Here is a 13,767-nt window from a genome sequence, read left to right as displayed (position 1 = left end):
ACGTAGGCGGGAGGGGTGGGCTTATATTATTAAAGTACAAAAACTAACAAGGTATTTCTGTCAAATGATACAATACAGTAATAATAATAATATTAAAAGTAATTCTCCAGCCCAAGTCCGTGTTGACGCACACTCGTTTGCCCTTTTCGGGTGAACACAGGGCAAACGAGAGTGCGTCAACGGATAGCGTACAAGCAATCTCATTGGATACTAAGCTGTGTCAATCAAAGTGCTTTTACAAGCTCTGATTGGCTGGTTTTGTGGCACAAACGTTAACGCGTGAACAGAACTGAGCGAGCGCAGAGGACGACTCGAGCGAGCGAGAGCTCGATGTTGAGCAAACGCGATGTTGAGCGAGGGAGAGAGGAGTATCGCGAGCGAGAGCGAGATGTTGAGCGAGAGAGGGCTATCCCGAGCGAGCAAAGAGGAATTTTGAGCGAGCAATTTCTTTTTCTGTGTTCAAACTCCATCGGCGCGCGCTCAAACTCTTATCATTACGCGCTCAATAGTTTTTTTCTTGCTCTCAAAATCTGTTTTCGCTCGCTCAGTTTGATTTTCTCCGCTCGATTTTTTTTTCCGCGCGTGCGTAATTGTGGCACAAATATAACGCCATAGTTATTGCTGTCCCTTGAAAAAAGTCATAAAGAGGCTTTAATATAACAACAAGATACAGTAAATTTTCATGAAAACACACACACACACACAACCATGTTGTGAAAAAAACCCAACGAAAAACAAAACATATTTTTGTAAGAAATATGCAGGTCAGCCACAAAGAAGAAAATGATCACAATCATCACGCTTTGAGCCAAGAGTAACGATCCCGTGTGTGTTCGCCAACGATTTTGCCATGATTGCAAAGGCATGTGTGTGTGCGCCTTCATTTGAGCATTTGTACAGGTTATATGGGATTACATTTGCTGTCGCTCAAAATGTGGACAAGCTGTTCACATGCTTTATTAAAGTTGCTCTATTTTGCCCCAAGACACTACATAATTCATTCTCTAAGGTTAAAGGATGAAAACATATTTCTCTACTACTTAAAATAGCATATTGTGCATTTTCACTATTTCAAACTGTTCCCACAAGATTTGTATCATCCCCCAAACACACAAAGAATTAGATCCCACTGAATTTCCACCACGTTTCCAATTCATCTAGCAATAATTTTTAAAAAATGACATGCCATAAATCAAGCTATTTGATTGTGGTACAGTATTATTGAAGACTCATGGAGAATTGTCACTGCAGGAGATATTCTTCGCTCCTCATCCAGACTGCAAATGAATGGCACATGCGTCAAACCACAACTGACTAATTTCACCGAAAAAATTCACTAGATCACATTGTTTGGTTGTTGTATGTGCATGTGTGCGTGTATATATGTATATCCAGTATAAATATTTTGTGTGTGTGTGTTTTTAATCTCTGCATGTATCCTTTCTATATGCTTGTATGTGGTAAGCTTCTATTGCTTGAGTTGTTGAGGGCTGGGCAACAAAAGGTCAATCACATCCTCAAGTGGACACCGATTGGCTGTCATTGTCTTTGGCATAGCCTGACAGGCTCCTTTTGTTAATGGGAGGGCATTTCAGTGGCAGAAGAAGATGAGAAATGTTTTAAAACAATATTTTTTTTTAAACAAAGAGATGAATTAAAGTCATTCAAATGTGTCATTTATCTCAACTTTTTTGAATGGACAGAGCAAATTTTCTTATTCTATCAACATGTTCTCTGTTGCTCAAACTACCTGCAAGCGTCAAAAGAAAAACGTGCGACGTGCATGATTGCAAACTGGCTCACTCACATTTGATGACAGCAATAAATCGGAGTAATTAACTTTTCAGTACCTCAAATTGAGGTGTGAGTAATTTTTTTCATTTGCCACGAAGAAAAGACAAGCATTGTACTGAACGACCCGGGCGTCTTCACAATGTGTTGGCCCACACAGAGCTGTACGTGCAGATGGACAGATATTCACCTTGTAAATAATCCCACTAGATGACATAAACAAGTTCCTGAGCAGGCCCAACAGCAGCAGCTGCAATCAGTGTAGTTAAACCGCTCAGTTTACTTAAAACGGAGTGGGAGGAGAATCTGTCAGTAATACAGAACCAAGCGGAAAGCAAACAGGAAGGAAGGTCCCCATTCAGATCCCGGACAATGTCAGCAATACGTCACACTTACTACTTTCGACATTGGGCAGCGACGGCGCAATGGGCAAATCAGAAAGGACAGGCAAACTATGACAGCGTGTCAGGGTTCCTCGCGAGTAAGTTGAGGACTCCAGGGGACAACTCATGTTTTCCCGAAAGATGAACGCAACTGGACCTTTCATCATGTAAAAGTTGGAAGGCCAAGATGCTCTACGCGTCCGACTCGCATGATTTACTCGCACATCTGCCTCACGTCCGCTCCAAATTTACAGTAGTTGGAAGTAAATACATGGTGTGGCAATACGCTGCCTGCAGTTAGCGATGATTACCACTAAAAGCCCAATAAGCTCCCGTCCAGCCTGCAATTTACGCTTCAACGGAACATCCGTTATATAAAGCAGGTTGCATCAAATTTTGTTACGCAACTCAGCTCCATCCTGTCAAAACGGACACTTGACGTCCATAGCCGTCAATGGCAGTGGACGAGTGTAAGATTCAACAGCCCTGTTAAATTGGATCTTCGGCGGCTTCGCCAGCCCTTTGGCGTCCGTAATTGTCAATGGCATTCACTATGAATGAGCGGAATGCAGCACGCTGGACCAGTCCCATTTTCTTTAGACGCTCCTGAGCCCCAGCCTATTCATTTGTTGTCTCAGCAGGACCGAAAAGTGAATTGCATCCCTCCCAAACGCTTGCAAAAGTCAGGATGTCATCTACAGAGTACATTAGGAATTTGAGGGGTTGCTTGAATGATTCAAAAGATACAGAGCAAAAACAAATGTCCGCTACAGTGGACACAAATGAATAGGCTGGGTCTCAGGAGGATATATACAATTTAGAATCTTCAATTAAATGCAGATTATGGTTTAGTGGCATGAAGTACTTGGGGAAACTCCACACAAGCTTTTTTTTTTTGTGGGCTTCTGCCTTTTATGAATTGCAGCAATTAGGATCAGGAAGTGGTCTACCATCAAATGGCCGCATTTTTATGGTCTCAGAGTGTAGTTTAACCGTTTGTTCTCTGCAACAGTCATGTTAAATGGTCGTTCTTTCACTACTTCTCTTCAGCGTTGCCTATTCCTTCCAGTAAATCAGGATGAAAAATGAATATTACTTTAAGAGGCCTTGATTAGTAGATAGCCATTGCAGTGGTGGTAAATCACAGTCTTTTGTACCTTTTTTTTGCTCCATAACAAAAAAGCATTTCATTTAGCAAATGAAATAGCAAATAAGCAATTCATTTAAAATGCGCACCGATTTCTGCTAGAGTTTTGTTAAAACAAGAACATCTTGCCACTATAAGATTCAAATGCAGTGCAAGGTGCATTACTGAATATTATGGACGCACACTTACTAAAAGTGTATTCTTAAAATACCAAGCGTACGCCCGCTTTTGTCTTGTGTGCTCTTTGTTGGAATTTATCTTCATAAATTTTTCAATCTGCCGCAATTTAAACCTTGTACCTTGAAAATAACCCCCAAATCATCCAAATCCTGCACAGCGGTTAACGTGAACTTGGGGTAAAGTTAGAAAAACATCAAACAAAATCGGAATAAATCAAAAAGTTCAATGGAGAGCCAAGAAAACATGGAAACAATATGCCGCACGTGTTATGCATCAGCCCACATAAACGTCTTCTTCCCGTGTCATCGAAGCAAGTGAGTTGTCGGTCCAATTTGACGAGAATGCGCAGCAACAAGTGATGGATCCGGATGCCAGTTTTCCATCCCGAACACAAGCGAGCGCAACCATGCGTAAAATTCCCTGCTGCGAGGCTGTGCGTGTGTGAAATGTGTTGTCAATCTCTTGTTGGAAAGCCGAGTATAGCGCAGAGCAATTTGCCGGCCAGTCTATGACATAGTGTCCACGCGCAAGCTAGCAACAGCTCAAAACGAACATTGTTATGATGTACGCTGGAGGCAGCTCCACGTGTCAAGCGGACTCATTTTCTATCATCTAAATCAGTGGTTCTCAAATGGGGGTACTCGAAGGAACTTCAGAGTGGACGCGAGAGTTGAAATAAAACAAACAAACGTGCAAAAAGCCTTTCAAAGTAATTATTGAATTAATTGTGACAAATCTGATGTTCAGTAGGTTATTCAATTTCATCATTGTAAGAAGCCAGATTCTCCCCGTGCAAGACTGGTTTGACCCAACTTGTCGTGGGCCATGTGTCAAGTTAATGATTTCAATTTGTGAACACATCTCTGATATGATCACAAAAGTTTTTGTTTTTTTTTCCTGTGGGCAAATATTTATTTAGAATTATTTCTTTTTGGGAACAGGTCTGACACTTTTTATTGGTTATTTTTGGGGGTACAAATATCTATTAATAATTATTTATTTTTGTGAACAGATCTATACAGTAATCCCAAAACAGAACACTTTGTGTTTAATATTTTTTGTTTGGACAAATATTTATTTATAATTATCTCATTTTGAGAACAGGTCTGATACTTTATATTAATTATTTTTTTGTGCACAAATATTTATTTATAATTATCTCTTTTTGAGAACAGGTCTGATACTTTATGTTAATTATTTTTGTGGACGAATATTTATGAATAATTAAGTTAATGGTTTATTTTTGTGAACAGATCTCTACAGTAACCCCCAAACTCCATGTATTATATTTAATATTTTTCTGTCGACAAATATTTATTTGTATACATTTTTTAGAACATGTCTGTCACTTTATATTTTTTTTGTGGAAAAATATTTATTGATAATGAATTTCTTTCTTTTTGATAACAGACTGCTTCTATGATCCAAAAGAGGACACTTTAGGTTGATTATTTTTTTGCGGACCAATACAAATGAAGTTTGAAAGGGTCTATAAAGTTGAATAAATCCAACACTGATGGCATGTTTTAAGTCTTTTTTTTTCAACCCAAAAATGCTTCCCGAATGAAGGTTAATTGGATAATAAATGGATATTCACCCTTAGATAATGAAGCGATTGTTCATAACGGCCATCTTTTGTAGGTCTGCTTTGATTCAATTTCACTGTTATATCATCTGGATCGAATTAGAGTGACCATCAACCCACGGCGTTGTAAACGTAACATTTTCGGACTTAAAATAGATTTGTTTAATAGAAAGGTAAACCTCACATCCAGCGCCAGCCTTGTAAAGTCCTGGAGCGTAAGCGAAGCGTTTATTTCTTTCCATTTAGTCTCAGCTCAAAGTATAGGAGAGCTCTGAACGAATGAGTGAAAAGCGGACCGATGTGCACATTAAAGCGGCAAGGCTGTTTCCATGAACTCAGAAGCCTGCTGATGAAGAGCGCTTTATTTTGCTATTTATGAAGAAATACATGACACAATAGTCAACTTTGGACTCAGCAGAGCTCCATGTAAGGACATTTGATCTTGTGGGGAAGCAGATTGAAAGCACCTGCTTGTACGTGCAGCAGACAGACGTTCCGCAGGCTCTCGCTGGATAATTCCGCTGCCGCTTATTGTGACAAATTCAATGCAGGGTCATGACATTGCGCATTTTGACAACATCTTTTCAAGATGATTGGCACAACGTTTGCTCGCTTTTTATGCAAGATGTGTTGAAATTTCCGACCAAAGTTTGTCTAAACAAATTATCTTCAAAACTAGGGCCCCGTTAATATGGCTTTGTTTGGCTGATGACAACATGTGGCAGAAAAAGATAATGAATTCATCAACAGATTCATTTAAAATAAATAGGATGAATAAAGCCTTGATTTTGTTTCTTTCCTCCCAATGCATTTCAATAGGCGTCAATTTTATCCGGATGTTCATTATAGTCCCTGTTGCCCGTTCGCAGAATGCCTTGCGCAATTGATGAAAATTTATGACGACAATGATTCATGTCATATTTTTGGGGGGTGTTAATAAATATAACCTACATATGTATGGATAGAACTGATGCCACTGAACAATTTGAGTGGTTGAAGGAAAAAAAATTGTAAATGCCTTTAAAAAATTTACAAAATTAGGAAAAAAACAAACAATGTGTATAGTTTCCAAAGTGTGTGCACAATGGTTAAACATTGTTATCCTGCATGTAAAATAAAAAAATCAATTTTTTTTTCCATTTGAGCCATTATGTCGCTGTCAATTGAAAATGACATCTCGTTGCTTATGGGTCATGTAACAGCCATCACAGCTCAGCTTTTGAATATCACATGACCAAACAGAGGAAAAAAAAGATACACCGTGACTGGCCATTACCTGCGACACTGCAATACCAGTAACAAAATGTCCGCCTTCTTGATATTTGCCTCTTATTTCATAATCCACAAACGCGATATTAAGCCACGTGGCGACGACTTGAACGTCACATTCTAAAAAACTTCAGCTCAGCGACAGATGTCGCACTCCAGTCCTCGAGGGCCGGTATCCCGCATGTTTTCGATCTCTCTCTCTCAAACACACCTGATTCAAACGATTAGGATCATTTTCAAGCTCCTGCAGGGTTTGCTAATAAGCCCATCGTTTGAAAAAGGTGTATTGGGGGGAGAAAACAAAAAAACATGCAGGACACCGGCCCTTTAGGACTGGAGTTCAACACCTATGACCTAACCTGTAATGATTGACATTTTGAAGTTCTCGGCATGTTCCGCACACATGTCCAAAAGGGGGTCCGATCCAAAGCGGCCCAGACAGGACGTCTGCTCCTTAAATTAAAAGAACCGAGAGTCCCAGAATTAAGTGTTCTGTCATTGCAATGACAGAGGACTCGTAAAAGCGCATCCAGCAGCGCGCGTTACTCAAGCAGCACTTTCCGGCAGTGTACGCCCATTCACGTGCCCCGTGACACTAGGAGTGCAACATTATTATGAATTTTTACACACGGCAGAACCGCTTGGAGGGCTGCGGGATTTATATTCTGCGGGGCAAATGAAAGTCAAGACCGAGGGAGATTTGTCGTAAAACTGGCCACGATGTAAACTTGTCACACGCACGTTGTATCAACAACACTTTTATGGCATCATATGCCCGTCAGGGAACGTGCATCATTGCGCAATATAGCTTGATGCAGCGCAACCGGGCCTGGCGCTACATACTACGTGACATAAGTGCGGCGTGTTTGCTAGGGACAGCTGTTCCTTAAGCATGAATGAGCCTTGTTGTTGGAACAATGGCACTAAAAGAAAAATGAAAACATTCCTTGCATGGAATAATGCCAGCAAATTGTTGGATTGTATCATCCCTGGCATAACAAAACCTATGTTGTAATTAAAGTCATGAACCCGGAAGGCTGCCATTATACTGAAAATTAGGCTGGCGTTTGTTCTTTCATTCAGCCACGGTGAAAATGGATCCAGTTCTTTGTTTACGATTATGAAATTGAATATACGGATATTTAATGTCATGAAAGGCATTGTCCTGGAACATTAAAATGTTCATCTAAAGTGGACATGGGAGGGATATTTTTTCTTCAGGACATTACAAATTGTCAAAGGAGGATCCTAATTTGGACCTAGAAGAGGAGAGGTAGGCAGTCTATATACAAAAAAAAACAAAGAAACCACAACAGACATTAGAAACTAGACTCAGGAAACCAGACTCGTAGGAAGACAGCTTTACATGACATGGCAACACAGTTGTCGGACGTCAATATTTTATGACATAATAAAGCCGGCCGGCAAAGGACCATAGCAACTGCACCGCATAACACTTCAAGTCATGTAGCCGAGCTGGGTTTTCAGGGCCCGAGGCGTCCACCTCGGTGTTCTTGGAGTCCGACTCCAGGCCCAGCTGCAACGGAGTCACGTCGCAGAGGCTTGGCAGTAAAAAGAGCCATCATAGCACAAAACACACAGACCAGCTCCAGCATCTCTGATAAAGCCCAAATGGCTCTTTGCCTTCCAGCTTTCACCCCTGGAAAGCAAAACCAAATGTTCTGAGGGGACAGAACATTTTGGATAAGACATCTTTATGGAATGATTCATCTGCTCCTCAATTTTCTGAACCTGGCAGCTCGAATCTGCCTTGCTGCACGTCAGTATCGGTAAGTAACACATCAGTCTTGGAGGATCTAGTTGTATGATGGGAGTTGAGCAAGGCTGAGGTCTAAGCAACCTTATTGGGATTAACAGCAATTGAACTTAATACTACTCCCAGTGCCAATCCAAAGTCGCAAAGGCAGAATTGTATTGACTCTTAACATTCTGTAAGTGTTTTCTTGTGGCTATTTGTCCAATTGGATTCAATCGCTTAGCTACAACATGTTTGCGTGCGTCTGCACCGGCAATACATCATTTTGGTCGAGATCTCCGGAAAAACACCATCAAAGCCACCATTGTACGTGTAAATGGGTAATGACCATAATGGATAGAAATGAGTCATTCTAAAAGTGCTTTATCAAGATATGCCAATAATGTGGCTTTACTTTGGTCCTTAACGATAGGATTCACACTTTAATGTCTACAAAAAATGCAAATGTCCTAAAACAAGCTGTCTAAGTTCCTGGCTCCAGGATCTACTCCACTCCTCACCTTTGGCAACTCTAATAACTTCCAACTAAAGAGCTTGATGCAAACAACTAGTGTATTAAAAATGGCTAGTTGTGATATAAAGTACAATCACTTTAACGGTGATGCCAGCTACCGAATAAATACTAATAGAAAATGATATATTCCGCCTTCAGACCAGGCTCAACAAATATGGTCCTCACCCGCACCTTAAAAAGTTCACCGGGTCACCGAAAACATCCACCTTCCTCACATGCGGGTGAAGAAAATTCCCAGCGCTGGGTGATATAACAGTGAGCAGGCCGACTGTGTGAAAGAGGAGCGCTTACGTTTCTCATACGCTACCCGGCAAACATTCACTCATCGGCGGATTACTTGCTCATTCGTCAAAGGCGGAGCACTTGGCCCGCAGGAGAATCATCCGCTACTCCGGGGTGTTACATTTTCGTCAGCACGGATCAAAGCCCGGACGGAAGAGTGCCCGTCACGTAAACATGACGGAACAGAAAATCAAGGATTTTGACGTTATACCCATGAATGTTGACACAAAAGGACATCAGTATTTGAGGGAACTAAAAGCTTCTTGAATGTTCCGTGACCAGTTAAGCATGCCTTGAAAATGCAAGTCCTCATGGGAAAAATATCAACTTTAAGATGGTCATTTTGATTGATACTGAGAAAAATATCACGCTGTCAAGTCAAGGGCTATTTGTATAGCCCTGAATCACCGCAGTCTCACAGGTGAAAAAAGTAAAAATAGTAAAAAAAAAAAAAGTAAGCGGGGGACATCCTGAACTGGTTGCCAGCCATTTGCAGGGCACGCAGACCCACAAGCATTCACGCACCCAATTACACCTCAGGACAATTTAGTATGTCCAATGCACCTGGCATGCCTGTTTTTGTAGTGCGGGAGGAAGCCGGAGAGAATACACGCAGGCCCGGGGAGAACATGCAAACTCTACATAGGAAAACTAGAGCGAGGTGGTTTTTCAGGTCCCTGAACTGTGAGGTGGACGTGCAAACCACTGCATCACCGAATATATCAATGCTTCTCAATTATATTTTGCCAAGCCCCCGTTAAGCAAGAGAAAACTTTTTGTGCCCCCCCCCAACTTGACGCACTGACTATAAATAAGATTAATAAGGTTATTATCGATAAAAAATTGTATAAGTGGAACAAAACCAGTATCCTTTTTAACATTAAAGAAAGAAAGAAACAATATAAATCAACTTTCAACAACTGTTAAGTATTTTTTACAGCGTTTATACCAGTTACAGCTTAGTCTTTTTTTGTGTGCCTTACATAATCAATCAACATTTCATTACGTCTCTTTTTTATGCAGGGTCAGCATCGATGCAAGTTGAAAAAGAAATATTTTCAATGCGTACAGATGTTTTCAAATGTAGGGCATACCCATAAAAGGTCAATTATAGGCATAAAGTTATTTCTTACCCATCCGCTGCATTGACTTTGGGCCGACTTTGGGTGTACTCATTTTGACATAATGTGCTGTTTAAGATTTTATGGAGAATAAATTGACCTCGTAAAAAGCCCCAAAGCATCAACGATCAGATGGCAAAAGTCGTCCCTGTTCCAGTATGTGTTTTTCTTTTCGAAAAGATTGTGTTCATATGAAAGCTCCGTAATTGTCAGCACATTGACGTTGTTGCTGCAAATGCATTTCGGCGCCCATTCATTATTCATTATTCATGAAATTTAGAAACCGGAAAAGGTGCTAGCTTCTTGTCTATAAAAATTTTAAACAGAGCAGATGGTGATATGTGGAAATGTTGCTCATACTTTCCAAACTACTTTTCCAAACACAAATATTATAGTCAGGTCAGTGCATACAGCGGATATATTAAAGCAAACTTCCTCAAGTGTTATTCAAATTCGGGTATCCAAAACGCATACAGATTGTGAATGATATGAAATGCGACATTTTTGCAACTCTTTCATCCTTCGTGAAAACACACAACTGACGTCCATGTTCAGCACATGGTGCGAAGCGGGAAAAAAAAAAAAAAAGCTGTGTTTTCTCCTGCCCACATGTGCCTCTGACCTGACCCCGCTCGTCATTTTTATGACCAAAACTCCCAACACCTGTCCGATAAATCTTCCCTCGGCGCTAAGCGTTACGTAACCCCGCGGCGCTTTGCAGAAACCAAACCCAAACAGTAATGGAGGCCCTAAACGGGGCCGGGGGCGTGAGGGGTCACCTCATCTTTGCCATGCGTAAGTGGCGCTGCGCGCTATGACTTTGTTGTTACAGGTGGGTCAAAACATCATTTTTTTTAAACCAACTAAAAAATACCAAGCAACATCATGGCCACTGTAATGCAGTCGGCCTACATTTCCTCAAGTCAGCAAAAATGAGGCCGTCAATTTAGTCTTAAAACGTATATTTAAAATGTTGGGAGAACAAAATTGTCATTCAACAAGCGCTGAAAGCAGTCCTTGCGTATTTTGAGTACCGTATTTTCCGCACTATAAGGCGCACCTATAAGCCTTATTTTTTTAAAAAAGCCGATGGTGCGTCTTATAATCAGGTGCACCTTATATATGGATCAATATTGAGATTGGGATTCGTAGATGGGGAATGAACTGATGCAGTAAGCTTGACCTGCTTCTTTTGTGTGTTTACAGTTGAACAAGGTTGCTCATATTGACATCGAGTTATTATGCTATTGAGAGTTTAGAGTTATTATTGTTATTACTTTGAGTATTACTATATTGTGATTGAAAACGTTTTAAAATATGTCATTAATTGAAGGGTGCGCCTTATAATCCGGTGCGCCTTATATATGGAAAAGTTTGAAAATGTGTCATTAATTGAGAGTGCGCCTTATAATCCGGTGCGCCTTATAGTGCAGAAAATACGGTACCTCGGATTGAAAAACCACTTGAGGCATTATTTTTTTTCTTGCCTGGGGTATGCGCTTATTAGTGCACACGTCAAAATTAAATGTCAAGCCAAACACAGCAACAATTGTCAATAGCCCGCAGAACAGTAAAACGCACCAGGAAGTTTTATACTGTATATGAATACAAATGGCTTTGTTCACTTTTGCACTGAGGTTTCGGGTAACGTGTTGCGGCGTCCAAACTTCACTAGTCTTTCGCACCTGACTTTCCATACAAAACAACACAATGTTGTTGTGAAATCACGCTCAATTTCCAGTTCAATTGACAAACGACTTAATTGTCACATCCGGCACATATTGCCAGCTTTTCAAGGCGGCTCGGCTTTCATTGTTTCTGCAGGAATTAGCCGCTAGCTAGCAGCACTTGAATGCTTCATGAATGATTGACGTAAAATAGTCTGCGCATTTTCATGCTGACAACCCGACGTGGTTGTTGTTACTACTGATCACTTTTTAACAAACCATAAAACCACGTGTGGCAATTGGTTTCTGTTTTAAACATACAGTAAGGTGTAAAGTTCCACAAGTGAGCAAAAAAGGTGGACTTGATAAAATCACATGCTCACGGTAATACAATGTGTTCATCATCAAGAACATGACTTGATGTTTTGCTTCTTTTGTTAAATTCTGCTGAGACACAGCGTGAATTCCAGAAAACGTGATGTTTTAGAAAATCCCCCGACGCGGAGCCAAGACTTGATGCAAAAGACGGAGCCAGAGCCAGGACTTGGATGCAGCTCATGAGCGGCGCCCAACATCTCCTTTTTCCTCATTATCCCCCCCGCGCCCACCTTACAGTACATACTTTTTATCGCACTTTCTCTTAAAATAGAGCTTTGGAACACCTGGCCACGACAAACTATAAGAGGTGGAAATCCCCTTGGCCCTTGGCCTTAAAAGCTTCCACTTTCCTGGGAAGAGGCATTTAGAGTGTGCCTGTGGGAATTTTGCATTCATCCAGTGGGACGTTTGCCACGTCAATTTTATTGATATTAACATGACTACTACTTCCAATCATCACAACATTCGCAGGCCTTCTTCACAAGCTTTAGAGGCACAGCGAAAAGCCTCAAATATTTTCCCAAGCAACTCATATTATCAAAACACCCCCCATAAAGGAGTGAGAAAAGTTTGATTCTGCAAAATATGATAAGCAGAGTGCAACTGATTTAAGGTTACGGGTGATGGGAATGGTGAAAAATGTGCGCGCTGGTGCCTTTTGTTGATGACTCGAAGTGATTTATGTTGGCGTATGGAATCACTTGATCCATGCTGGTGGTTGCTCGTTTTTCTTAATGAAAATTTTGGGTCAAATAGAAAGGGAAGGTTGCTACGCTTTCTCATGGCCCATATGGATCGCACGAGTGCCAAAGAACACTTTGGATGTTTTGATACTAGAAAAAAGTCATCAAAGTGCTTGTCTGGGTGAAAGGGTCAGAAGATCAGCGGGAGATTATTACGAGAGGCCGATCAAAACAACTTTTGGCTCTTTCGACTTTTGGCGCTGCTCGCCAGATCTTTACAATCGTAACTCTTAAAACGTCGATGCTATTGCTAAATGCAATTGAATCGCTTTCAAACAAACTGGTCATTACAATACAATATGATTCACTTGAAGACATTCAGCGGCTGGAAACAATATTAAGGGCTCGTTTCTCTCAAATGGTATTTCTTTATAAATGCTAATATGTCTTCAAATTGGGATGAATAGCTAAATGGAGCATAACCCTCAACTAAATTAAAATAATTACCTATGTTCAGGCTAACAATATCCGTCTGGACAAACATCCCGGTTGGGTCACCCTAGCAGAGGAAAATTTAGGCTTGTTGAAAACTGAGCCAGAATCCCGACCTTAAATCACACAAGCCAGGTACGCATCCCTCATGTGGGCCTGGGCTCGCACCTTCGGCGAAATGCGGCCATCAAGTGGGTGGATCTTTGCGCAGACTCTGCACAAGAGACCTCTGGAAGGACTCATCGTTTGACTCGGGTATCAGAAATTCCAGCAGCAAGTCGCAGATGCAGTAAAGGAGATGCCTGCACACGAACAAGAAAGACTACTGAACATCATTGTGTGTCATGCAGTTACAATATGCAAGAAATATAATACAAATACAATATACAATATTTCTTTATTTCCATCAAATGTTTTCTTTGCTAATATTTTGGGTCGTCTGGAATGGATTCTTTGAATTTCTATAGCCCTGTGATGTCATTTTTACTCGACAGAAAG

At 40.9% G+C, this 13,767-nt stretch overlaps 1 protein-coding gene across 5 annotated transcripts in view; it reads right to left on the bottom strand.

The window, feature by feature from the left end:
* The window catches only part of LOC148408739 (sorting nexin-19-like), a 38,091-nt gene that overhangs the window by 14,242 nt on the left and 10,082 nt on the right, over positions 1–13,767 (bottom strand). The window contains exons 13-14 of one of the 5 annotated variants that reach the window (XR_015868533.1): positions 13,386–13,571; positions 634–1,277 (exon numbers count right to left, since the gene is read on the bottom strand). Coding sequence is in view for 2 of the 5 variants with exons in the window: in XM_088440252.1 (XP_088296378.1) it covers positions 13,457–13,571 (115 nt within the window). In the remaining 3 variants the exon portion in view is untranslated. Of the gene's footprint in view, positions 1–633; positions 13,572–13,767 lie in introns of those variants that run through there. The other 4 variants (XM_088440252.1, XR_015868531.1, XR_015868532.1 and 1 more) reach the window with 4 other exon arrangements.

The sequence above is a fragment of the Hippichthys cyanospilos genome, chromosome 18 (genome assembly GCF_059441005.1).
Source record: "Hippichthys cyanospilos isolate Australia breed blue-spotted pipefish chromosome 18, RoL_Hcya_1.0, whole genome shotgun sequence".
Lineage (NCBI taxonomy): Eukaryota > Metazoa > Chordata > Actinopteri > Syngnathiformes > Syngnathidae > Hippichthys > Hippichthys cyanospilos.
Note: the sequence above shows the minus strand (reverse complement) of the source record. Positions and strands in the feature narration are given on the sequence as shown.